Source organism: Mytilus edulis, chromosome 10, assembly GCF_963676685.1.
Source record: "Mytilus edulis chromosome 10, xbMytEdul2.2, whole genome shotgun sequence".
Taxonomy (NCBI): Eukaryota; Metazoa; Mollusca; class Bivalvia; order Mytilida; family Mytilidae; genus Mytilus; species Mytilus edulis.
Window position 1 is genome coordinate 28,713,126 of NC_092353.1, and position 27,747 is coordinate 28,740,872.

General features: G+C 31.4%; 4 protein-coding genes across 4 annotated transcripts; 2 read left to right on the forward strand and 2 right to left on the reverse strand.

Annotated features, from left to right (window-relative positions):
* Window positions 1-409: 409 nt before the first annotated feature.
* Window positions 410-4,422, reverse strand: LOC139490804 (uncharacterized). Its single transcript, XM_071277845.1, has 5 exons — window positions 4,330-4,422; window positions 3,810-3,958; window positions 3,394-3,489; window positions 2,137-2,319; window positions 410-820 (listed from the first exon to the last, which is right to left on the reverse strand). The coding sequence occupies exons 1-5, from the start codon at window positions 4,330-4,332 to the stop codon at window positions 532-534; spliced, it is 720 nt and encodes a 239-aa protein (XP_071133946.1). The 5' UTR covers window positions 4,333-4,422; the 3' UTR covers window positions 410-531.
* A 130-nt stretch (window positions 4,423-4,552) lies between these two features.
* Window positions 4,553-7,899, forward strand: LOC139490805 (uncharacterized). The gene is made up of 5 exons (XM_071277846.1): window positions 4,553-4,623; window positions 5,076-5,212; window positions 6,436-6,537; window positions 6,866-7,042; window positions 7,539-7,899. Exons 2-5 carry the CDS (start codon window positions 5,076-5,078, stop codon window positions 7,762-7,764), a joined length of 642 nt encoding a protein of 213 aa, XP_071133947.1. The 5' UTR covers window positions 4,553-4,623; the 3' UTR covers window positions 7,765-7,899.
* Window positions 7,900-17,058: 9,159 nt separating this feature from the next.
* Window positions 17,059-21,742, reverse strand: LOC139490806 (uncharacterized). The gene is made up of 5 exons (XM_071277847.1): window positions 21,638-21,742; window positions 20,288-20,469; window positions 19,674-19,799; window positions 18,421-18,600; window positions 17,059-17,410 (listed from the first exon to the last, which is right to left on the reverse strand). The coding sequence occupies exons 1-5, from the start codon at window positions 21,710-21,712 to the stop codon at window positions 17,203-17,205; spliced, it is 771 nt and encodes a 256-aa protein (XP_071133948.1). The 5' UTR covers window positions 21,713-21,742; the 3' UTR covers window positions 17,059-17,202.
* Window positions 21,743-21,939: 197 nt separating this feature from the next.
* On the forward strand, window positions 21,940-24,589 carry LOC139490807 (uncharacterized). Its single transcript, XM_071277848.1, has 5 exons — window positions 21,940-22,072; window positions 22,302-22,462; window positions 22,807-22,905; window positions 23,615-23,803; window positions 24,106-24,589. Exons 1-5 carry the CDS (start codon window positions 22,070-22,072, stop codon window positions 24,326-24,328), a joined length of 675 nt encoding a protein of 224 aa, XP_071133949.1. The 5' UTR covers window positions 21,940-22,069; the 3' UTR covers window positions 24,329-24,589.
* Window positions 24,590-27,747: the final 3,158 nt, after the last annotated feature.

Genomic DNA, 27,747 nt, shown 5'->3' on the forward strand with positions numbered 1-27,747 from the left:
TTACGAATTGTGAGTTCCCTACTTTCACAATCGCATTTAATTGGTTCGTGTTGTTAAATATTGAGTGATCTATTCAAGGTTTGCCGTATGCTTATTTTTCTCTCGTCTAAATTATTTTTGCCTCGGTATCGTGCGAACTTTTTCAATGTAAGATTTTTTGATTGCTTTCTTGAAAACTTCTTTTTCCTTTCATATTAGAAGTATACCATGTCAGTGAACTATTAAAGAAATGACTGTCCGTAACACACTCGAAGTCTGTTAAAACACTTATATAGACGTGTGAGTTATGGGATGTCACTGTCGTCCTTTACAGATATCATTAATTATCATTAGTGGGTTTTTTATGGTGATAAAAATTATCATAATTATGTACATTTGACTTAGCACTTCAAAGAATAAATGACTATAATAGCTTTAATATAAATTTATTTACGAACCAATACCTTAACAATAACATAACAAAATTAAAAAGCACATAGCGAAACTTTGTAAAACATAAATATCACAGTCAGTTATATTTTCTTCTGATTTTCAAAACAAGCCTGGATTTTTTCTAACTATTGTTTTTTGTCTAATTTCTTGGACGTGTACGGGTCCCTGTTTGATACCACGATTGTTAAAGGGTCCAGCAACTTCTCCAGTTAAACATTTGACTTTAACACAGCTACAAGCGGTTGATACTTTTTCTTTGTAATACTGCAATCCAGTTAATGGACAGTCAATAAGCATGGTTCTGTACACAAAATTTGTTGGTCTACAAAAATATTGCTTGAACACCCCATAGTCGAATCTACAGTAGTTGTTCTGTTTTCTCTCATCTCTGAAAAAAATCAAAAGTTAACTTTCAATTAAAGAATAATGAAAACAAAAAATTTACCGTTGAATAGACTGTTTTTTTTTTATTTTTGTTTTTTTTTTATTGATTTACATCATTCAACTTTAAAGTTTATAGGAATATATATACGAGAACGACACAATTATAAATAAAAAAATAATAATACGAATAAAAATAATCCCAGGAACGCTCGTTAGACATGTCGCCACCAATTGTTATAAAAGGCATTGCGAACATTTTGAAAAAAAAACCCCACTTGATTTTTAACGAACAAAAAATACTTCAGCTAACTCTCGAAATGAAAAAAATATTGTCTATAAATCCACAATTTAAACAATTTCAGTAACGTGAAATCTTGAAAAACAGAAGGGAAAATTGTCAAAAGTATATAGACCCAAACACTAACATCCATAAGGTGTTTCATTGGATAGCTTGAAATATATTACACAATCTGTACTTGAGCTAATGAAAACACATGTATTAAATAAATAAGAGTGACATTACTTTACAATTACAAAAGAAAAACCCGAAATAAGTAAACAGCCCATCAAACCAACACTCTAAATAATTTTGTAACTTTTAAAATAGATCTGTTAATGATCTAAAGGTCTGAAGCCGACAGGTCAGTCAGAAAAGAGAGACAACGAAATACCATAATATCTCAAGACTTAAACAGAATAATGAAAGACTTAGCCAAGATATTATAACTTTTGGCATTGAACATTTTAGTTTATATTCGATTTTATTTAAGAATTGAATGCTCTTTTTTGTAACTTTATTGGGGTGTAAAAGCGTTGACCGAAGTACATTTTGTATGAAGCGCTTCCGCGCTTCATACTAAAAATGTGCGCACGGTCAACGCTTTTACAACCCTATAAAGTTACCAAAAAAAAGCATTCAATACTCATAATTACATTTTTACCTATAGGATCATGAAAACACGCCTTTTATCAAGTTTTTATTTCATTTACCTGAAAAGTTGCATTGTGTAATGCAATTGATTAAGGAATATCACGAGATTTCTAGTTAGCCAATCAGAATAACGTATTATAATGAAACATACAGCTAATGTAATTATATTTGAATGACTACTAGACGTTAACCAAGAACCAATCGACGTATTATATTTGGCTGGATAACTTTGCAATCAAATTTCCCGTATAAGTTCAAGTGGTGATGTTTTATATCAGCAATCAAATACGATCAGTATTGCTTAGTTGCTTTTCGCGCCATGCGCTTCATGCTAGATAAGGATTATGAAGTTTCTTTATTAAATAATGAAATACAGTTTATTATCTTACCCGTTGTAACAGTCCGTCCTGTATATTTTCTGTACGTTTCTGTCGGGGCCATTCAGTATGACCTGGCACACTTCAAAGCCTTCGGGTAATCCAGTTAGCTCGTGATATACAGTTTTGTTAATGTATTCAATTGGTACCTTAACTTCACGACAAACTGGTTTCTTTACATAATCTATTTTTTCCCTGAAATATAAATATATATTCACATTGAAACAATGTGTATCTATTGCCAACTGACTTTTTAAATTGCTATTCAACGATAATATATATATATATTTTAAAATACATTTCCGTAAATATATGAAAATAAAGACAGAAAATTAATTTAGTCATCGTTCAACATATTAATTAATTTATGATTGCCTAAGGTCCAGTGGCAAATATTGCGTTCATGTTCAGGACGAGAAAAAACTAACAATAGATACCATAGGTCCTATTATAGATGCCGTACGGATTGAAATACGGCGAAATTTAGGTTACCACTGAAAATGAGGATATATCGGATATATAGGTTAAAATTTTAGCCTTGGAACAGTCCACCTACAAACCCCTTAAAAGGGTTTCTTAACGTGCAGAGAGCAAGATGCTCTACTGGAGGCATAGTTTAACGTTTATTATTGACTCAAACTGAAGGGATAAAAGGGGAGGGGATTATATAAGTTATACAAATATACACGAATTTTTGTACCAAAGCGATTCAATTCATTAAATAATCGTGCAAGCTTATTGAGTTATAAATGGCACAAAAAAGAAAATTTTGGACTTTTTCATCGACAATAAAACTCTAAAGATCAGAAAAACGTCAATTTTATTAAATCTTAAGCGACATATTCTCATCCTGAAATACGTGTAATATTTTCAAATCCAATGGGTATTAAAACACCAATCAATTCGCCAAGTTTTTACACATTAACCCCTATCTATTATAAATGATAATTTTATTTAAAGTTTTTTTTTAGTGTTTTTTCTTTAAACCATCGTAACACTGAATTATTTGTACATTGTGTATTTAAAAAATCATGCAGAAAATTTAAGCGTATAAGCAATATCTTCTATGATTTCTTGGTTCCACAATTTGTATTTTAGTTTGCAAGTAAAAATAAATGTGTTGTTAGTCAACTTTGTTGGATGTTTGTATAATTTTAGACTATTAATGTACGATGTCTATTATGTAATTTGTTTTTAAATTTGTTAAGTAAATGTGTTACTTAAAAATAATGAAATAAGTTTATCAAATATAGTTGAAATGATAATTACCCATATGGAGCAGGATCTCCTAAACATTCACTACATGACTTGATATAGTGGATAAATGATCCATCGCTCTGGGACAATTTCTGTCTCAATCCACGCCTACAACACAGAGGAAAAATCAAAATGACCAGACGATGCAATATTTATGAAAGTCTCACCTTTCATTAATTTTTATTTAACATACAAATAATTTTAAATTTTAATAAATGCTTTTCTCTTTTAAATGTGAACCTTACTGACGTGTCTTTGAAAGATAACGAGTCTATGGAAATACAAAACTCATTATAGCGAAAGACTAAACAATTTGAATATATCAAAAATAAATGTAGAAATTGAATATTCAAACATTTGTAAGCATATCCTAAGGTGCATATCTTCGTGTGTGATAAAAAAAAATAACATTCAAAAGAACTACTTACATATCTAGTGGCGAATAACCAGCCGGTTTATCACATATCCAACTCCTGTGTGGCATACACTGGTCATACAAATACTTGTAGTTGTTGCATACGTCCATAGGTACACACGACACAGAGGCAATGATGGCACAAGTCAGTAGGAGTTTCAACTAAAAAATATTAAAATGATTATTTCTTATGCTGATTTTTTTATAAAGACATTTCAGATTCGTATGCTGACTGGTCCAATGGTGGTTTTTAAACAGTTAACTTAATTCAAAACTTGAATGTGTGAAATACATGTACGGTATAAGGTTTGAACTAAGAAATGATTTATAATAAAAACAAAAACAAAAACATAAAAAACTTTTGAAGAATTTGCACCAAAAACATTTTTGAAATAATTATTGTATCAGTTCTAATTATACAGAGGGGTTTATTATTTAGCAATTATTCAAAACTTTGTAAAATTTGATATTTTTATGGAACACAGAATCTTTAAAATAAATGAATTCAAATATAACGACATTAGTTCACTTACCATTTTTATCAGTGGTCACTTTAAGCAAATTTAAGACGTTTTGATATAAATGGTCAAGTGTAGTCTTTATATAGCATATAGGTTGACAAATGGTGTCTTTCTTTTGACAATGATGATGAATTAGCTTACGTACATCATGGACAATGGCCATAATGACGTAGGTCCTTAGGTCAAACTATAACATACTGGTCAGCGATTGGTCAGTATGCATATATCCTTGTCGCTTAGATTTGTGTATATATAGACACAAGTTACTGGTGGTTAGCAGAACCAAGAAGAGACACAAGAAATAAGGTAAACTATTCTATTCTACTTCATTTTCAGCAAAAGCCAAACATTATAAAGAGTTTAAAACAGATATTTAAATTTTTAACTTTAACGCTTTAACTATTGATTCAATGTTCCATTGTTGGTTTTCCCGTTTGAATGGTTTTACACTAGTATTTTTGGGGCCCCTTTATAGCTTGCTGTTCGATGTGAGCAACAGCTCCGTGTTGAAGGTCGTAACTTGACCTATAATGGTTTACTTTTATACATTGTTACTTGTATGAAGAGTTGTCTCATTGGCACTCATACCACATCTTCCTATACCTATTAACAATTGCTTTATCAAATCATATCAAATATTGCATGATATCGTTAAGCAAAATAAGCGCTTTGGTTTTTTAATTTTGATATTAAACCTACGGCTTCAGATTGCCGTAAAACTAACGATTTGTTAATAATGTGTTCATAACTGTTTGTAGATGAGGCATAGTCTATTTTTCCTCGCTGTATTACCATGTGTGTTTGGAATATTTGGAAAGAAATGTGTTGTTGATCCGATAGAAAACAGATGGCCGGACATGGGAAAGATATGTCATGATCCGTTAGAATACAACCAGTAAGTATACATTTTTAAACAGTTGTTTATATTGTAAAATGCATGAATTCTAGAGAAAAAAAACTCTGTAATCATACCATTGGTTGCAGTTTGATAATGTTGATTCGAATTGCACTATGAATATTATCAAACGGCCGTAATTCTATTTGCCATTTTTTACCCGAAATACACGATCACCTAAACTTATTAGTTACAGCTTGAGTAAATTAATTAAAACAATATAATGCCATCTGTCGAAGATGAATATCATGTTATTTTACATTGTCCTGTTTATAATGATCTTCGACAAGTTCTTTTTACTGAGTCTCTTAAAATTGATGGACATTTTAATAGTTTTACAGATTGTCAGAAAATGGTATTTTTATTTTCGAATCAAGATATTATAAGATTATGTGCCAAAACCTGTAATTTTATTCTTAAACGACGCCGAGAAGTTTTATATTGTAAATAATAATTAAATACTTTTGTTGTATAATTTTACCATTTAGGTTTAATATTTATTATTTACATATACATATTCTTTTAAGTGATTATCGTCTCTCATAAATCTGTACAGATTGGCTTATGTATACAAAATGTATCTTTTATAAATGTATTATGTAATTTTATACATAAGGTGAGACGTAAATAAAATATTGAATTGAATTGAATCTATCGGTCAATGTATAATTTGACCTGCCTGGTTTTGCCCGACTTTCGCATGTGGTATTTATTACGTTTGGGTGTTTGTTTGCTTAACATCCAGTGTCAAATGTCAAATATTTTATGCACTTTAAGCACGGAAAAAAATTAATGATGTTAAATATAGACCGGTTGAGTACGATGGATAGGTTTGACATTTTTGATTTGCAACGAGCAACCTACAAACTCATCAATGAGCTGTTTCAATCATTCACTGGCACTTCAGAGAGTATAAGACTATCCAACATTATGCAATAGATTTAATAACATGCATGTACCTAGTTATTTCTTTTTATTCTCCCCTCTCCCAGCCAACATGAATCGCCTCGTTAGCATGAGAGAAGTCCAGGTGACCTATTCTTAACTTGTCATTTACAAAAGTAAGAAATGTAATACTTGGCTAAAAGTATAACTATTATGCTAATGTGTCTTATAAACTTCAAACACATTAACACAATAATTGAACGAAACAAAACAATTTTGTTTTTATATAAGCTCAATTAAATAACACAGTAAATAAATACCCTTTTCTCTTTATTCAGTATTGCTATAGAACAGGCTATAATAGATGATCCAGAAATCCAAATGTATTTACAAGACGCCAGTAAAATATACCAACCAGCTGTTCCTTATGATGACCCACAGTAAGTATATTTTTATTCAATTTTGCATACTATCAGATTTTTTTAAACATAAAAATGTTCATCCCCAAAAAATACTGTGGTAAAGGAAATGACATACAAATATTCTGCATCCAGATTTTCCGCATACCCTTTAGTGTTAAATCTTGAAGAAAAAAAAATTGATTGATAGCGTCGAAAAACTATAAATAAATGTTAACAAAAATTATTTTGAGTGAGTAAAAAAACCAACAATGAAATAATAGATAACTGTAGAACCCTTGTAAGCAATGCTACATCAATGAACGTCATATATGAATGAGAAATTGATAGTTTTTTTTGTCTTTTACAGTATTTGCCCACTTGATATTGGAAATCCCAGTGGACCACAGATCGTAGAATGTGGTAGTATATGTCCCAGCTCTTACACTAACTTGACAACAGTTTGGTATGAGTACGAACCAGGAAGGACAACAATGTGTAATGTTATGAGACCATGGCAGCAAATTGTTTATTATATGCAATGCGGGTAAGTATTCCATGAATGACACATTTTTGTTAAGGGCTAGCTGAAGCACTCCTCCGGGTGCGGGATTTTCTTGCTGTATTGTAGACCAATTGGTGGCTTTCGGCTTTGTTTTTGCTATTTATCCCCCATTTCCATTTTCAATTTAATTTAGTTTTACAACAAAATAAGAAAGGAAATACCAATTATTACAGCAAATAAGTTCAATACAACGAAATACATATGTATACATGGCAGGCAGAGGTATAAATATAATGCAAATCAAAATTGATTTGCTAAATTTTAATGTCCAATATGTCAAATTTAATATGTTAGCTAATGCAAATTTAAAAATGAATAGTGTAGAATGCGCTTTTTCAAATTTTAAATACATCTTGATTTGAATATAAATAATTAATTTATATAATTCTCTATTTCAAGAAATCAGAGTTCTTGGCATTAATGCGTACATATACATTGTTCACTTCCAGACAATAATTCTATATCTATTTCATTTTAGAACCAAATATCCACTGGTTGATGGTATGGATAACTCGTTCCAATGTGTACCAGAAGATCTCATCAGACGTAAAATAGCTGTGTATTGTCCAAATATTGTACCACAATGTAGAAAAATGGATATTGACCTACCACAACACTGTGCTGCCAGCAAGTTCCAATGTAGACATAAAAAAGTTTCGCAACAATCAAAATTAGACAATCTGTTTGCTTCTTTTGGTTGGTAACATCGACGACGAAAAATCGTTTTACTAGACACACCAATGTGACTTTAAGTTATCTGTGATTATTTAATATGTGTTAAAGATTTTTGTTTAACTATTTGTTGGTACCAATATTTAATAATAAAATGTTTTTAAAAAGTAATGTCGTAGTCTTATATATAATTAATATTTATTTTTGTAATCAGACTTGTGACTTTTTAATGAGTTATGCAAATGCTGTAAAACACATAAAGATAAAAAAACTGATATGGAAACTGTATAAAATATAAAAATAAGAAGCTTTGATATGATTACCAGTTTTTTTCTTCTCTCACTTTAACGCTGACGAATGTATATCATAGGAATTGTTTTGAATTTTTACGTATATGTTAGTTGGTAAATTTACAGAACTAAATAACCTCAAGAGTAGCCTATTAGGTGATGCGTAATAATAAATTATTTTTGTAAAAGAAAATCACCATGCGTGCGTGCTAACATGGCCCCTATTTAATACACGAATTTGAACAGAAAGGTATTTATTCTAGCGTGAACACTTTTCGAGCATTTTGCAAGACTATGCCATTATATTTAATGTCTCATTTAACATCTTGGACTGTTTATAATCTTATCTCTTCACTCTTTGCTGAAACATCATTTTTTCCTGTATTATTTTGACGTACATTTCAAATTTGTTATTGTTGTATAAATGAATAATTCATCACCGTAAACAAGTTTAGTACCTTTCGCTTTACGTTCTAACATTAATCGTTTTTATAATGTAACAAATTGTAACAACACAGTTATACCTTTGTTCCCAAAATAAAAAACAAAACAAGGTTAACATTGTGACATATTTATGTAGTAAGTATATGTCAAGTAATAGTTGGATTACAACTTTTCTATCTAAATAAATCTACGGCTTAGCGAAAACAATCATTACAATTTCGTAATATCGTAACAAAATAAATATGCACCTGTTGTTCCGTGGTGTCGTCCGACCTACCGTTGAGAATTGATAGGAAGTCCAATAGCACTACTGAGCAAATTTTAGGGAAACCCTAACAACTACAGAAATAGGTAGAAAGTTATGTAGAAAGAGAAGATGTGTAATCCATCATACTAGTAATAGAAATCGAAATTGAGTTTTTTTTTGTGAATCCTAGGAATCTACAAATATAGATAGCGATAAAAATAAATATAAAGAAATAGTATAGTAGGGAAGACTGAATGAATGAAAAGTAAAACTAGAGGCCTTATGTAAGGATAAAGAAGCCATGTTTTAACAAAAAATACCTCAAAACAATGTCTAGTCAAAATCAATCAACCTCCAGACATAAATACGAGATGCCACAGTTATGAAAAGCTAGAGATGTAAATACCATGTTTACATAAAGTATTTTAATGAAACAAAAGCAGAATATGCAATTTTAAGCAATGCTGACACAATGTGATTGTGCGCCCACTATATACAAATCAGAGAGGAGCACATAGTTATTGATATGAAAATTACGTAAAAGTGAAGGAAACTATATTAACAAATTAAAGAATCAGCAACATAAAATAGATAATGTAACGAGCCCAGAGTTTTAGTCATTTTCAACGTAGAAGTAACAAAATACAGCTGTAATGATGATAGGGTAAGAGGGATATCAAAAGATGAAGTTGCAAATATTATTGCTAGTACAGCAACAAAAGCAACAGACGAGATAACTAGCGAAAGAGAATAGCATTAGAAAGTAAACAATTAATAGATATAGGAAGATGTGGCATGAGTTCCAATGAGACAACTCTTCATCCAAGTAATAATTTATAAAAGTAAACCATTATAGGTCAAGGTACGGCCTTCAACATTGAGCCTTGGCTTACATCGAACAGCAAGCCTTAAAGAACCCCAAAATTACTAGTGTAAAACCATTCAAACGTGAAAACCACCGGTCTAATTTATTTAAAACGAGAAACGAAAAACACGTATGAACTACATAGACAGACGACTGTACATCAAATTAGAAAGAGAACAGTAACCACAGATTAAGAAGAAATACATGAAATAACGTAAAACTATTTTATCCTATTTGGTACAAACTGAAATTAGTGAGTTAATCAGGAAAGAATTTATCATCATGTGAACAGTATCAAAACAACTTTTTTTCGCGATGCGAAAATATATATACATACCGAAAATATAAAATGTATATACAAAAAACTGACCACAAAGGCAAATCAAAAAGGGGATGTCTATATCATTAATATATTTATCAAGACTAAAGCAAGATAATTTGGCACTCATTAATAAACGCCAAAAAAGATGGACCAAATTTTCTACAATTCTGTATGATCTTGAATTCAGATACTTACCAAGAAAAACCTACATTGAAAAAAAACCCAACTAATCACAAATAAATAAAAACAGAAGCGATTTGATTAGAAAAAAGTATAAGCTGTTCTATCGCTGCGAAAATAAGATGAAGGATACCAGATATTTTGCTTTAAAACCTTTTAGAGTATAGACAAATAGACAGAAAACGCTAATTAAGATGAAGGATACCTAATAAACTGTATTTACACAGTTTTAATGAAAGCCTTTTATAAAGTATCGTATAAGAGACCCTTAAGGTAGCACAATACAAAGATTATTTTAATCTCAATCAGACAATTTTAAACTAATGTAATTCAATTCATCCTTCTTTAAATTTTATAAATGAGGTACCCTAAGAAAGAAGAAAACCAATTTTATTTGCTAATTGAAAATTAAGAAAAATAAAATAATTTAAGACAGTAGAGAAGATAATTCTGTTTTAATTGGTTATTTCTAACCGACTTAAATAAAAGAGTCAGCTTTTAATACTGTAAATGTATGATGTCCCTAGTCTGGTCAAAGGGTCAGAGTGTCCTACTTAATTAAACGATAAATTGTTGAAATTAGATAACATGTTTTCACGTGCAGAGAAATTTCACTTATGACCAATGTATGGAACGCGAAAACCACATTAATAGATAATCACAGTTGATCGGGGATAATGATAGTTTATCGGTCGATCATTATAGATAGTCAGCGTAAAGTATACTTTACGTTCGACCATCATAGATGATCTAATTAATGTGACTCGCGCGCAGATAATGATGGTTACTTGTGGTTTTCAATTTTTAGTTCAAGTGCTTTAATCTTGCTTGTCCAAACAATTATGACATCTTGTGAGGCTAAGTTATATGCTCCAATAGAAGGGGTATTATTTTTTTGGTAAATGTATCTGTCCATATTCCTAGATATAGGAAGATGTGGTGTGAGTGCCAATGAGACAACTCTCCATACAAATAACAATTTAAAAAGTAAACCATTATAGGTTAAAGTACGGCCTTCAACACGGAGCCTTAGCTCACACCGAACAACAAGCTATAAAGGGCCCCAAAATTACTAGTGTAAAACCATTCAAACGGGAAAACCAACGGTCTAATCTATATAAACAAAACGAGAAACGAGAAACACGTATATTACATAAACAAACGACAACTACTGTACATCAGATTCCTGACTTAGGACAGGTGCAAACATTTGCAGCGGGATTAAACGTTTTAATGGATCCAAACCTTCTCCCCTTTTCTGAAACAATAGCATAACATCACAACAAAGAAAAACATACGATAAAATATCAATTGGCAGACTTAACTCAATCAAAAAACGTATGATTAAACAATGAACGAATAAATTTGATCTGCGATATCTGAATACAAATGCACAGTTAATTAAATATTAGAGACAAACATTCATGACCAAAAAGCTAACAAACAAATTCAAAAACAGGACATGACTGAGAAATATTTAACCAATCAATGTTCACTTTAGAAAAAAACCGTTTTTTTTATAATCTTGAAGTTTATACAAATGTTGTAAGAATAAGTGAAAAATTGAAGATATTACAAATAATCAAAGCTGGTGTACAGACAAGATCCATATAAATAAAAATAACAAAAAAGCATTATAAACAGTATCAACAGGTCGAATTAACAAGAACATACGATTTGAGAGTCCTGTCTGTTTCTCAATCCATTCCTAATAATGTTATAGTCTTTAAAGAAGTTTAGGGTGAAGTTGTAGTCACTTCAACTTGAAATTAAATAATAAATGTTCCTTATGATGTATTCTTTCTAATTTGCAATTCAAATGAGGGCTTTTGACTCCTTTTTCATGCTTCTGGTATGCGGTTAACGATTGAAAAATTAAGGAACAAGAAGTCACACCGGGACTAAAAAACACAAACCAGTCCAAGGCCACCAAAGGGCCCTCTATACAGCCAGAAATCCAGCAGCCAGAGGCTGTATGGAGCAGCCTCCCGAAATACTAATGTATACTAGTTCAGGATAATGGACGCCACTCTACACTCCAAAACATAGATATGAACCAAAATGGAAAAAAAATACAAGACTAACAAAGGCAAGAGGTTCCTGACTTAGGCCTGGTGCAATAATGCTGCCGGCTTAAACGTGTTTACTTTTGTGAGATCTCACCTCCCCCTATAAGCATGATAAGTACATTTTAATAAACTTTAAAAAAAAAAAAAACTTTAAATATCCCTTATCAATTAACAAAAGCCCTATACGTATAAAAAAAAATAATGTTTCAAACATATAAAATTTATCAAGAGTAGACCGAACGGAAAACTATATTTTTTTAAAAAGAGACGGAACTGTTAGACCACTTGCGACCTGTGAGTAGATCAAATGGGAGTAGACCAACTGGAATGTTACCATTGTCTTGTGTCAAATAACTTGTTTGCGAGTTAAGCAATTTACCAGTAAGATTTTATCACAGTCATATAGATATATCTCAACTTGTTCGATTTGCTCGTGTATGTAACAACGTATTTGATTTTAACGAAAGAAATTTCTGTATTCCTAAAAAAATATTACACCAGGGTTTTCGATATCACAAACTAGTCAAAACATTTACTAAATTTCATCATAGATACAAGGACATCATATGTAAATATAAATCAACATGCAGACATCTTATACGTTCAGGTACTTAACATCCAATCTTTTATGGTATTATTATATACAAAGCAAAAGCTAACCAAACCTTTAAACAGACCTATTCAGAAGGGATATAGTTACGATACTGTTGTCAGGTCATTAAAGATTGCATTTTTTGGAATTGATATTGATTCACTCATAAGGTCTTTACATCGGAAATAAACACATTTATTCTAAAACCAGTTGTTGGCATGACACGGGTTATGTTCTTCTCATATATTTTATGATGGTATGATACTAAACCTCTAACGGTAGGGATTGTGCTTGATTTTCATATGATGAAGACATAATCTTTCAATCAGTTTGATTGAGGTCTCGAGCTGGCATGTCAGTAACTGCTAGTAGTCCTTTTTTAATTTATGTATCATTGTAATTTTGCCTAGTTTCTTCTGTTACCTATTCTGACATCGGACTTGGTCTTCTTTGAAAATGAGTTTTAATCTGCAGCGTGTTGCTGTGTGTTTGTTTATTCTACATTGGCTAGAGATATAGGGGAAGGGTTTGGTTGAGATCTCACAAAACATGTTTAACCCCGCCTCTGGTCTTTGTTAGTCTTGTATGGTTTTTTTTTAATTTTAGTTCATTTATATGTTTCGGAGTTTAGTGTGACGTCCATTTTCACTGAACTAGCAACATTTTTGTATAGGGGCCAGCTGAAGCCCACCTCCGGGTGCAGAATTTTCTCGCCGCTGTGTTGAAGACCCATTGGTGGCATTGGGCCGTTTTCTGCTCTGTAGTCGGGTTGTTGCCTCTTTGACACATTCCCCATTTCCATTTTGAATTTTATCATTATGTAAAAAAAAAAAAAAACACAAAAAAAAAACAACGAAAGAAAGGACTTTCACAACTTAATAGCTTATAGAGTATAGTATATCATACAATGATTTCAAACAAGAGGACAATTCAATTAAAACTGTCTTGCATTTTGCACGACAGATGGCACCTCTGCTGTAAAATGATATTATATGTTTGCGTATAATTAATCACGACATCAGTATCATATGCTTGTCCTTGGTAAATGTACATCGCAGGTGTTTCAAAATTTAGAACGTTTGCACAGCTGATATATTTTCACATTCAATTTAAAATGTAAATCCGGAGTTGTATTATATATATATATATATATATATGTCGAATTTTGTTAAATGTTTCTCAGATTCAAAATAGTAAGGGGTATAACAAAATCACACTTATTTGCAATTCATGCTTTGTATAAGCATGATATCTCCCCCCCTACACACACACACACACACACACACACACACACACACACACACACACACACACACACACACACACACACACACACACACACACACACACACACACACACACACACACACACACACACACACACACACACACACACAAACACAAACAAACACAAACAAAAAAACAAAAAATTGCAGTCTTAAAATTTCATTTATCCAAAATGTATAGTAGATGAGGTACGATTGCCGATGAGACAACTGTCCAAGTGTGTTTAATCTCGCAGTTGAAACTTTCCAATACCCGCTCTTTAACATGCATGAGGTACATTGTCCGAGAAACACGTTCTTTTATTAAAACATATTTGGGTAAATTTTAAGATTACATACCAATCATCTTTAAAACATTTGTTTTATAATATATTGAGTGAAGTTTTCTGAGATGTTATAGATAATCAGGAGCTTGTTGTTCAGTGGTTGTCTTTAATTCTAAAATTCATTTATCTTGGTCACATGATACATGTGTTAACAAACTCTAATTAAAATATTGTTGCATTCAAGGTCAAGATCAATGTGACAAAAAATGAATAAGTTCTTCTTTTGGTAGTAATGTAGATGTTTAAATTTGGATTTAAATTAACGTACATTTATATTCTATATGTGCAAACCATTATCATTAAATCTCAAACTAAATAAATCTGCATTTATATTATATAATTATGTACGATGAGTAATTGGTCAAGTGGGGGTTTTCTTTCAACATATATTTTTGTGAGCAGTTATATGTTCAATCGCTTGAAAAAAATATCACATAAATTCAACAGCAGCTTAGATGATTTAAGCAGATCTCGGAACATCCTGACTCCCTATAACCATTTGATTCCATGACCAATCCGTAACATGAATCCGACTAATTTCATTTATATTTCTAGGGGGAGTACTCGATTAGGAATGTTCAGCCCCTATGATGCGAAATTGAAATCCCATGTTTGGTTTAGAAATTTCTTGAAATTATTTTGATCACAGAATGAATAGAAAATGTTCATATACATCACGGTAAACAGACTGTATATTTGTTTCTATTTAAATGTTCGTTATTGATAAGCAGGAGTTAACCAGGACGTACAAACGAATAGAAGGGTAACGGATCAGTGTATACCACGACTATGTTTAGCATGGGTGTCAAAATTTTAACATAACATTCAAACAAAGATGTGCTTCATTGTTTACCAAATATGTTACAATGATTTTGTGGTATGACTGTCAATGAGATAACTCTCCACAAGAAACCCAATGACATAGAGATTGACAGCTATAGGCTACCATGATGGTTGCTGCCTTACACAGTCTAAATGAAAGCCTTTTATAAAGTTCCGTAAATACAAAGATTTTTTCAATCCCAGTCAGACAACTTTAAACTGATGTAATTCAACGCATTTTTCTTTAAATGTTATAAATAAAGTACCCCTAAAAAGAAGAAAGATTAATCTTTCAAATTGTGATAATTTCATTATGAAATAACTATCACATAATTAATTGCTATGTAGTTAGTTGCTATATTGTGATGTCCACACCTGAATGAATTTAGCTTCTTTGTTATTCCATAACATCCCAAAATATTTTATAGATTCTTGTACAACACAGCTTGACCTCCAAAACCGTTTTCATAAATCATCAATAGAACAAATTGTATACCCAATCAAATTCAGTGATCTTTTATTAATTGATGTTTCAAACTTCATTGAAGGTTTATGAGAGAGTGAAATACAATAGGAAAAATCTGAAACATGCTGTGGCTCGGTCAAACTGTGTTGTACCAGAAATCTAAAAAATATTTTGGTTCGACACTACAATTAATTGCACTATTTGCTAATGAAACTAAAATATTGAAAGAGATCATGACACATTGCAAAATGACTTTGAACAGATAGAAAAATGAGTGACACATATCCCCTGGAATTCCAGTCAGAAAATGAAAGCACATTTGTGTACCAAACAAACATTTGTGAGATTTTTTTACACACATTTCTTTATAAGACGTAATTATTAACATAAAATAGAAGGACATAGGCGTGGTAATAGATTGAGATCAAAACTTTGTGAAAAAGTAAATAAGGTAAATAAATTTCCTGCGCTAAAGACATCTTTTAAAATTGTAATGCAGAAACATTTCTTCCGCTATTTAAACCATTTTGTGCCATTAAGTTAATTTATGCATTGCAATTACACAAAGCACATGTTGTTATCTTCACAACAAGAATCGCTTAGAAATGTAACACGGTAAGGGGCATGTTTCTTAGATTATTTTACCTACGGTATATAAAGTACTCCGATTACACTTACATAATAATAATCATCATTGATTTGTTAGTTGAAAAATCAACAAATTTGCACATAAATCTAAACCCTGTCTTTGTACCATAGAGAAATGCATATCAAATTATCTCATATAAGCCCATTGTATACCCTACAAAACCGTCGGAATGATTTGTGATAAAACTGTTCTTTACACTTCTAGCTGAGCCACCTCATATAATAGAACGGCCTGATTCAGAACAAGGACAGAAATTATCATGGCAATTAGAGAGAAAAACCACGAAACGACAAACCAAAGAGGGTAAGCATCACAAATCTTAATAAAAACCGAGGATAGCACAACAGAGGATGGCACAACTTTTTGGAATTTCGGGTTCTCAATGCTCTTCAACTTTGTACTTGTTTGGCTTTATTACTATTTTGATCTGATCATCGCTAATGAGTCATATGTAGACGAAACGCGCGTCTGGCGTATTAAGTTATAATCATTTGATTACAGAAAAAAAGGGACGAAAGATTTACCAGAGGGACAGTCAAACTCATAAATCGAAAATAAACTGACAACACCATGGCTAAAAATTAAAAAGACAAATAGACAAACAATAGTACACATGACACAACATAGAAAACTAAAGAATAAACAACACGAACCCCACCAAAAACTGGAGGTGATCTCATGTGCTCCGGAAGGGTAAGCAGATCCTGCTACGCATATCGTGCTCCATACGTGGTACCCGTAAACGTTAAAACAGAAGCACACGTAATACAAATTGTAAATATACATTTTATTCAATATTTCTGTTGTTGTTTGTAAAAAGACATAAAAGTTAAAACAATACACATAAATGATGAGGATGAAATATATTGCACATGCCCTTGTAAGTGACTCAATACTGTTTCTTTTTTCATTTTAGAGATTTGTTTTGAGGGGGAATGTATCGTCACATCCAACCTTGACACAACTACATGCTGTTGGGATCTTCTCGGCATGGAGAGTTATTCTTCCATTGTCACTGGGGCATAAAACTGCCATGGTTCTGGTGACGTAATTGGTTGGTCGGCAGTAATAATCCTTTTGTGGTGCATAATGGAATCTGCATTTTGTTGTTCTCTTATGGCTGTAAATTTAAAAGTAACAACAAATTAAATTAACAAAATAAGGTCAGATTAAACATGATAATATTTGCTAGGAATGCGTTCAATGAGATGCAGGCTACACCCCAACGATACAAATACCAAATGATACAAATAACCCAAGGTATATAATGAAAGTGAACACAAGTATTCAACGCTAGACATGTGTGAAGGTCTGAATGGGCGGCTTTCATTTCCGTAGTTTTATTTTTTGGTAATTTCCCACCCCCATTCAATTGTGTTTCCTCATTATTATCTATTCCTTATTTTTTGGACTATTGTTCTCTTCTTTTTTCCCTTATTTTCTGCATTTGTGGCCCTTTATCATCTATACTGTAAAACCCCACCCATACCTTAATGTGTATCATACATTTACGATGGGGCAAAACAATACATGTAGAGTAGAAAAAAAACCACAGACTGATTACTAGCTATAAGGGAAATGATTTGTAAGTATGGGAAGAGAGGGATTGTTAATTATTCGTCAAAAAGGATATCGGGGACTGTCGAAAGTAATAGACAATAATTTCCATCCGTCTCCTATTATTAGAAGTATGATAGACAAACAACCAGGAATATGGTTGATACAGACTAACATGAAACTGGCACACTATTTTTGGGCCATCGCAGTTTAACATGCGCAAATATGTATGTTAAGAATATGAAAATAAGAAACTCATTAACTGGACCAACAAACACATTACATTCTAGGGGATTACCAAAACATGAATCATGAGGATCAGTTACACGTACATAGTCACGTTTGGCCTATATTTCAATCTGGCTTAATTACAGTAGCATGTCTTTTTTTCTTGGATTGGTTGCCATTTAATTCAGAAATATTTAGCGTTTTTTTTTCTCTCATTTTCTGTATTCACTCGTTCACTATTAAAACATGAATAAGATGAAGTGTTACTTATACTTCAGAAAGACGTCAACCAAATTCTAAACAGGGCAAACTTTTCTTCTACTTTAAATGATATGTTTGACTCACCCTATACACTCCACTTTATCAATAGTTTGGACTCCCTCTTCGCTTAAAACAACTTCACAAATTTCCTCGCCCAGTTTTTTACCAGTCATTATTTGGTTGATGGATCTATAAATATGGGTCACAGGTGTGCGCACTTCTCTGCACATAGGAAATTTATAGATCTTTGCCATTTTCGTCATTCTAAAATAAAAACATGGAAATATTTATCGAAACCATTATGTGACAATGTGACTTTATTCTAATTATTATTGTAAGACATATTAACAGGTGGTAAAGTTTAAATTACTGTGAAATGTTACTAGTAGTACCACAAAAAGTCGAACTGAGTGATTGTGTTGTTTTCAAAATAGATTAAAATAATAAGAATAAAAAAAAAAGATTATAGAAAAGAAAATATAAAGTGGATTGATTAGAAGAAACACATTAGTTGGTCAGAGTAAAGTGTCTTACGATATATGCCTTTTATTTGCTTTGATCTAAATCATATGCTCATAATCAACATAAAGCAAGGAAGAACAAGAATGTGTCCTCAGAACACAAATGCCCCACTCGCACTATCATTTTCTATGTTCAGTGGACCGTGAAATTGGGGTAAAATCTCTAATTTGGCATTAAAATTAGAAAGATCATATCATAGGGAACATGTGTACCAAGTTTGAAGTTGATTGGACTTCAACTTCATCAAAAACTACCTCGACCAAAAACTTTAACCTGAAGCGGGACAGACGGACGGACGGACAGACGGACGAACGAACGGACGCACAGACCAGAAAACATAATGCCCCTCTACTATCGTAGGTGGGGCATAAAAACAAACATAATCTATAAAGTATAAATTTATCAATGAGCTTATAATGTCATACTTTCATGTCAAATTTAAAGTCATTACTGGTTATTTATGTTCATTATTGGTCATAACTATTCATAACTTTTTTTCTTTAACATAACAAGTTTTGATTGTTTAATTATTCGTTTTAGACCAAATCTGAGCTCTTTTTGGGGATTGTGAGCATTTATTTCATACAAAAGAACCAACCAGATAGCAAACATTGAAATGTGTTAATGTGAAAGATACGTACCAGCTCCAAATTTAACAAGAGTTCAACTTTCAAAACACATCTCATTTAGATGCCATGTGTTTAGAATAAAACAAAAAGCAAAAAACATGCACTCTGTCTAAAGACATCTCGGAAGACAACATTATAAAGTCGTCAGTGCTTAATTGAAATTTTCTATTTCTAAAATATATTTACCCAGTTCCTCTGATATCATCTACTGCATTTTGTTTAGAGAATACGTGTTTTGAGACACCATCGCATTCTTTGCTGTGTTTTAAGTAATTCACAAAACTTCCATCTGAGTCTTTCATTGCCTGACGGCTGTAAGAGAGATTTTTATTTATATCTCATCAAATAGTCAATCACATCTTTAATTTCAAGGCTGTTCAATAAGCTTTGACAGTATGTGGAGATAATATGATTTAATTGGTATGAAGCGGTAAGATGATTTCTTAAGTATGAAATGGAAGCATAATTTGACTAATCTACCTTTTTTTGTATTAAAACACAATGACTGTTATGATATATATACAAAATTATGAAATATCAGAACTAGCGAATGTTTTTTTTTTAATTTGTATTTGTATTAACTAAGCATGTGTGTGAACTCTGATCTTTGATCTTTACTTTTTGCACTTTTTGTTGTATCATATCACCACGTTTTAATGGACTTTGGATAAACCTCAACGATTACCTCGGAATCTTATGTATTTTGTAAGTGCTGCTATTATATTTTTAATTATTGCATAACCATGGCATCTATTATGAGTTTACTTGTTAATAACATTTCGTATAATAAGAGTACTTACATGTTATATCCAACGTAGGTTTCTGGAACCTTACTCTTATCACAAATCCATTCCTGTGGTGGTAGACATTGTCTATACAACAAGTCGTATTTCTGACAGAGCTGCCATTTGTTACTCTTCGGATTAGGGAGAGCAGTGGCAATCGTCACAGCTATGACAGCAATATAAAGTTGAAGTGGAACCTGAGAGAAATTAAATACATATTTTTCTAAATAAATGTCTTTAAGCTATCTTTTATTTATTTGTTTATTTAATAAAAACATGTTTGGTCACATGTATAAAATGATTTGAAGATGATCATGCATTACTCCTTGTATTGTTTATATATTCAAATACTTTATAGTTTAATATCTTCAATAGAATGAGAAGACATCATGTTCAAATAAACGAACCACAAGTAGGGAAAAAGTGAAAACAGAGACATTTATAAATATTTGATAGATACATCTATATATGTCTCTCTTAATAAAAGTTGATAATGATATTTGAAATTATTCGTAGACTTTGATTCAAAGATTTCTTTAAAATGAAAAAATATTTCCGAAACATTTACGTTGCAAAAACCTTTTCCAAAAGAAAAAAAAAATGTTTTAAATTTCACTGCTGTCTTTTTCAAAAAGTAGAAAAAACTATTCATATTTTAAAAGGTGAGCATAAAATTTACCTTAATATAAGTAGTTTCTGTAATATTTACAATTCGTAGACTTTGAATTATAGATAAATTCAGAATAGAGTAATGTATACAGAATATTTCTTTATATATTCAAATACTTTATAGTTTAATATCTTCAATAGAATGAGAAGACATCATGTTCAAATAAACGAACCACAAGTAGGGAAAAAGTGAAAACAGAGACATTTATAAATATTTGATAGATACATCTATATATGTCTCTCTTAATAAAAGTTGATAATGATATTTGAAATTATTCGTAGACTTTGATTCAATAATTTCTTTAAAATGAAAAAATATTTCCGAAACATTTACGTTGCAAAAACCTTTTCCAAATGAAAAAAAAATGTTTTAAATTTCACTGCTGTCTTTTTCAAAAAGTAGAAAAAACTATTCATATTTTAAAAGGTGAGCATAAAATTTACCTTAATATAAGTAGTTTCTGTAATATTTACAATTCGTAGACTTTGAATTATAGATAAATTCAGAATAGAGTAATGTATACAGAATATTTCCTTAACAAAATATTGTTTTTCCAAATAGATCATTTTTGTTTCTTTTCATTACTACCTTCACAGCCAACATTAATTGAAACCTTAGAATATCTTTTGAGGTGTTAAAACATTATCATCTAATTATAAGTATATCTTTTAAAATTAATTTAGATTACATCTTACCATTGTTATTTCTTGTATCGAATCAAAATTAAATCTGATGTCTAAACTAGAAAATATATAGATATTTATATGCATAAACGAGGAAATTAACTTCTAGGGTTTTATAGCATCGTTTTTTGATTCGTCCTTTTATTAGTACGTTATACACTGATGTATTACTTAAAAGTCTTAAGGCTATGTTAACAAAATAAAAGTTACGTCACAACACATAATGTTTATTATATACATGCTTTGCTATCTTTCAAATTGCAAAATACTCCTTTGTTTTTCTTTTTAAGTGCATAATTATGGTTTTGACTATTTGACGTAATAGTGTCTTACGCTTACGAGCTGCGATTGGCTTTCAAATCCTTTTCCTCATGGCTTAAGAATACATAAAAGCAACGAAATTTTGAGGTATTTAGAAAGTACAGTTGTTCACCAGATATTAAGATGGTAAGAGAAGTATTCTTTAATTAATGATATCTTAGTTTAGTAAAGCTGCATACACTACTATATTGTATGTTAACACATTTTATGTACAAATCAGTTTTAAATGATTGGTAATATAAAAGTAAATTATAGAACTGTAAATTTTAACATTAGTTCTTTTATATCAAGACATTTTATATACAAATGTACATGAAATCGTATTATAACAATTGTAAACTTTTCTTTTATCTAGATGACTATGTTTATTGTTTGGTTTGCGGTACTAGGAGTCACTGGAGCTTACAAGTGTATGGATCCTCCAGAAATGCATTGGCCTGATAAGGTCAGAATATGTGATGGAGAATTTGGAAATAGTCCTGGATGTAATGATGACTATACTATCCCGTATAACCAGTAGGTACACCCTTGACCCAGACATGTTCTAGACATTCTGACAATTAGTATACGTCGTCCTTAAGTCAAAATTTGAAAATTGCCCTTGAATGATTTTAACAGATTTTATGAATTAAAATAGTATATGTATATAGCAGCAGTCGATCTCTAATTTATATGACTATGCAAATACTATATGTTTACATCAATTTCGTTGAGCTTTATTGTCTAATTGCTTGTTAAATAATTTGCTCAACTTTTTATTTTATTAATCGCATCGTATGAATTTTATTTTCATTTGTGTCTATTTTTCAGTAATCATATAGAAAGCGCACTTCTTATTTTCATTTTTGTCTATTTTGCAGTAATCATATAGAAAGCGCCCTTCAAGCTGACAGAGATCTTCTATCCTTCGTTGAGGATTCTTGTAAAATATACTCTCCAGAACTTCCCCTTGAATATGAGTAAGTTTTCATTAATACCTATAAGTTATTATACTGACATCTGCCATAATCGCCATAATCAAAGTGATAAATATGGTGTAACGAGCTTGTGTGTTATTTGTTGCTATCTGAATGTTCCAAATTCTTCAAAGAGGATAACCAACTTTCTTAGTACATATAACTGTTTAAGATTTAACAAATCATCAACGAAAAGATAATTATTAATTTCGTCAATCCGAATCGATCACTTTGGTTTACTTTTATCATGAGCACTCAAACACAAAATATTGAAAAATATTCTCATTAGTTATTTTATTACAACACAGTCATATTTTATTTCCACTATTGTATTACAGCAAAGTCAAAGCATCTATCCACAATGTGATATTCCAACAAAGTCAGAAAATTTATCAACACTTTTTTTATTACAAGTCATCCACAATGTGTTATAACAACACAGATACGTCATGACATTCGTGCACACCGTGTAGTTACAATACAATAATCAAATCTTTTCATAACGTGTTATGACATCAAAGTTCTAAATTTTAACAGCATTTTATTATTACAAAAAAGTTAAAACATTTAATCGCAACGTGTGATATTTCAACAGAGTCTTATATATGGTTGTGAAATGTCCTGGACGGCTTTGGCGTTAGAATTTCTAAGAAACATATCGTCTATTATTTTCCCTTAAAGTAAAATTAATATGATATTTCCCCCTTTTTAGACAATGTCCAATTGATGGCGGTGATCTTGGAAAAACGCTAGGAAGATGTGAGAAGGTTTGTGATGGCAATTATGTTAACGTAACAGCTGTGAATGTGCAAATGGTGGACGAAAAAACACAAAACTTTAGATGGAGCAAATGTTATGTTATACGTCCATGGGAACAGAAAGTTTACTACATGAAGTGCAAGTAAGTAGTAATATCACACAAAGCTGTATTTTCGGATAAACCTTTTTCAATTTTCAATTATTATCATCATTGCAGTAGTGGTAGTATAAAAAACACCAAAAATGTTCACATGTATCGATTATAATACTTCGTTTGATATCATATCAACCTTTATTCTCTATTTATTTGTCAAGTTTACTTAATGGTAAATGATGAGGTTCAGGCTCATCTTCTTAAATACTTTAATATGCTTGATGAAAATTGAAGATTAAAGGCTTCTTTATCTAAATCCAACACAGTTATTTTATTTTTTTTATTTTCAGAAGTGATCGACCTACTTTTGAGAGCAGTTCATTTAAGTGTGTTCCAGACAACTTTATCAGACGAAGGGTTGCTGTTTTCTGTCCAGAATTTAAAGAGCACCAATGTCAAAAAGTGGACCTCGAATTACCAACTAATTGTGCTGCAAGCCGATTTGAATGTGTCCAACCGAAGAAAACAAAGCAACAAAGCGTAGACAGCTTTTTTGATTCATTGTTTTTGTAGTTCAGTCTTTTAAAGAACTATCCGCACGGTGTGCTGCAGGTCAAATCTAATGGTGTCATAAAAACCATTCTGAACAGACGAAACAGATGAAATGCCTTAAATTGTGACCTCACATATTAGAAAATTTTGTATTTTCTTTTTAAATCCATGCAGACTGTGATATTTTGTTGTTTTTTGTAATATTGTGCACATCATCATCCATTATGCCATGTTCTTGTAAAAGTGACTAATGTATATAGATAAAATATCATATTTTATATATCTGTGTCTGGTAGTTTCTTTTCCCCCCGTGTAGAATAGTTAGTAATTGACATTAGTTAAAGAGATTTTATTACGAATCAAGATCCCATTTTTCATCAGTTGATCTAATTTTCCATTATAACAGATAGCATGTCTTGCGAGAGGTTTGGCATGCCATTAAACCAGGTTTAATCCTAAATTTTTATCTTAAAATGCCCGGTACCAAGTTAGCAATATGACAGTTATTATCAAATAGTTTGTTGTATGTGTGTTGGCGTTTGTTTTTTGTGTTAAATTGTGAAGTGGTTTAATAATTACATGCAGTTATCTAATCCGAAATTACTCTGATGTCCAACGACTGTTTTGCCAGACAAGCTGGGGCCGTGAGACGTCAGAGCTCCTCCCTTTTTAAAAAGTTGATACTTGCCCGTCCAAAATGGATGTGCTGCTTCGTTGCTTTTTGGGCCCACTGACGGCCTTGGAATAATATAAATCGAGCGTCAATCTGTTCATTTTTCATTTAGTCACCCTTCATTTTCCCCTATTTTAACAGTTTTTACAGTGACGCATCAATTCTGTCATTTTAACTTTTATTTTGAAAGATTTTCATGTGATCCACAAGAAAAAGTAAGGCACAACGTATTATGGGAGCTGATGACCCTAGGTCAATATGAATACATAATCTAACACCTCGTTCATTAACGATGCAAGTAAGGTCCAAGTGCTTCCGATTGTTATCAGGGTTGGCTACTAAATGTTAAATAACGATCTCCTGTAAAGGAGGTGAAGAAATATACCTAAATATTTGCATAATTTCAGTCTCGAGGCCGCCAACTCTCTCGTAACTTGACGTCTATTTGAAAATGAAAGTCAAAATGCTGGAATCGATAGGTCACTGTGAAAATTGTTAAAATAGGGAAAATAATGGGCGGCAGGTAGGTGAAACTTACATGAATGAAGAGATAAATGAACAATGAACAGATTGATGACCGATTTATATAATTCCAAGGCCGTCAGCAACGAAGCAGCGCATCCCCTTTAGACGGGCAAATATCCACTTTAGCCGTTGGACGTCAGAGTATTAAATCTCGAACTAGTAGTTATCTACACGACGTGGATTATGCCTAGGATTGACTTTTTTAAAAATTAATTTCAAACAACTGATTTGCGAGTTATTGAATCAACCAGTAATATTTTATCCCATATTGTTCCATTGCTTTTCTCGTACTTTTTGTGTGTTTCCATCGGGTTTAGTCTGTAATCTATATTTGTTTTCGCCGAAGCGAGTTATGACTTTTAAACTTTATATGCAAAATGAAGTTAAGGAATTTCTTTCGACAACAGATGCTAGTAGATAAAATTATAAGAAATCTTCAGTCGCACAAAGCAAGTGGTATTGTTGAGATTCCCAATGAATTTTTAAAGTTTGGTGGCGATGCTCTTTTGGATTTACTTGTTGATCTTTTCACCATTATTACTGACCTTGAAACTGTACCTGATGATTTGCAAAATTGCATCATTAAATCCCTACTCAAAGCTGGGTCTGTCTATGATATTGATAACTATAAGTGGATTACCTTAACGTCTAATGTGAACAAGGTATATTCGAAAATTTTTGAGGAATCTGTAAAGACCTACTTAGAAGAAAATAATATTGTTACAAGGGGGCGAGTAGGGGTCGTGTGTACTTTTAACTCCGTATGATTGCTTAATGATAGTGTTCCTCTACTTAGTCTTGTTTTAAGTGTAGTTTGTTGACTCCAGCATAATCATATATAAAATGATGAATTCAGCGTAAAAGAATGACTTTTATTCTTGTCCAGTATGCATATACATGTATATATATATCTCAATAAATAACTCATGCATATATCAGCAATAACATAGTATAATCATCAATTGGAATAGTAAGATGCTGGCCTTCGGAATCCCAGATGTAACTTTAATATACCGATTTACAAGACTTTATCCTATCAATCATACAATAATGAGAGAATGAAATATACTTATTTCATTAAATTACGATATTAGAAAGTTGTCAACGTGGTGGGACATCGTATCTTTACATCTTTAATAATTGTATAATTTGCCAAAAACTGCTATTAGAAATTGTAAACACTGAACTGGTTCCGCATCTTGTTTTAATATGAAGCCACTTCCTGTTGAAGACCTGCTTAAACGGGAATATTTATAAAAAAAATTTGTGGTTCCTGGACGTCCTTATGTAAGCTTTTAGTTTAATATTCTTAAAGATGTAAGAAGATAAATATAGACTTGAAATGCTATCGCATAGCTTATAGACCTAACAGCCTATTCATTTCTGCCAGTGATTTTTCCTTAAAATTTTGTGTGAAGGTATTTCATGATTTGAAGAATAAAATATGATGAAAAAATTGGGGGTCATCGACTTAGTTTTGTCGCTATAGCAACCTCAGTTTCGTGTTTTCTAGAATATTAACATAATATTTGCTTGTTATATAAACTCTCCAAAAAATAATTTATATCAAAGCTACAAACATAATTCTTGTTTCACATTAAACAGTAGGTTTGTATCAATCAAATACAAGTTCAAGAGTTTAAGATTCATATTGTTTTGATCTTTTAATATATAATTTATTTCATTCCCGACAAAAATAAAGCGTAAAAATGAAAAAAACGTTTCCAGTATTAAAAAATATCTACCAGTGATTTCTCCATAATAATTTCAAGAAGAAAAGTGCCACGTGTACTCTTCAAATAAAGCAAAAAAGTATATGTCACCGACCTTTCAAAAAAGTTATGAGTAATTTTCATGTTTTTTTCTCGTTCGTTTTGAAGAAAAGAGTTGTCTTTCTTCAGAACATTCCATCTGACGTCATAGTACAAACTTTCCTTGCTGGTGTACTATTTGAAAAAAATCGCAAATTGGACGTTTGAAACCCACATTTAAATTTCCAAGAATAACAACTATATTCAGCTACTTTATTATCCGATAATACAATAGAATAAATGCATGTGTTAGTATCAGACATATGATGTTGTTGCCGCACAATATTAACCGTCAGAAACACCATCAATTGTTTGAAATAATCTTTTACGCCGTGTTAAGAAAGTCTGTTTTTGTCCTCTGTCCATCATTAGCAAAATTATTGAAAATAAAATAAAAAAGAAATGAAAGATGGCACTGGCTAACTACAGAG

Coding starts and splice junctions, on each gene's coding strand:
- LOC139490804 (XM_071277845.1), bottom strand. Junction 3,490..3,809: donor GGTTATTCGCCACTAGATAT/GTAAGTAGTTCT, acceptor TCTGTGTTGTAG/GCGTGGATTGAGACAGAAAT. Junction 2,320..3,393: donor GGAGATCCTGCTCCATATGG/GTAATTATCATT, acceptor TTTATATTTCAG/GGAAAAAATAGATTATGTAA.
- LOC139490805 (XM_071277846.1), top strand. CDS start 5,076: ATGAGGCATAGTCTATTTTTCCTCGCTGTATTACCATGTGTGTTTGGA. Junction 5,213..6,435: donor GATCCGTTAGAATACAACCA/GTAAGTATACAT, acceptor CTCTTTATTCAG/TATTGCTATAGAACAGGCTA. Junction 6,538..6,865: donor GTTCCTTATGATGACCCACA/GTAAGTATATTT, acceptor TGTCTTTTACAG/TATTTGCCCACTTGATATTG.
- LOC139490806 (XM_071277847.1), bottom strand. CDS start 21,712: ATGCATATAAATATCTATATATTTTCTAGTTTAGACATCAGATTTAAT. Junction 19,800..20,287: donor ACCTACGTTGGATATAACAT/GTAAGTACTCTT, acceptor TCTCTCTTACAG/CCGTCAGGCAATGAAAGACT. Junction 17,411..18,420: donor GATAAAGTGGAGTGTATAGG/GTGAGTCAAACA, acceptor TTAAATTTACAG/CCATAAGAGAACAACAAAAT.
- LOC139490807 (XM_071277848.1), top strand. Junction 22,463..22,806: donor TATACTATCCCGTATAACCA/GTAGGTACACCC, acceptor TCTATTTTGCAG/TAATCATATAGAAAGCGCCC. Junction 23,804..24,105: donor GTTTACTACATGAAGTGCAA/GTAAGTAGTAAT, acceptor TTTTATTTTCAG/AAGTGATCGACCTACTTTTG.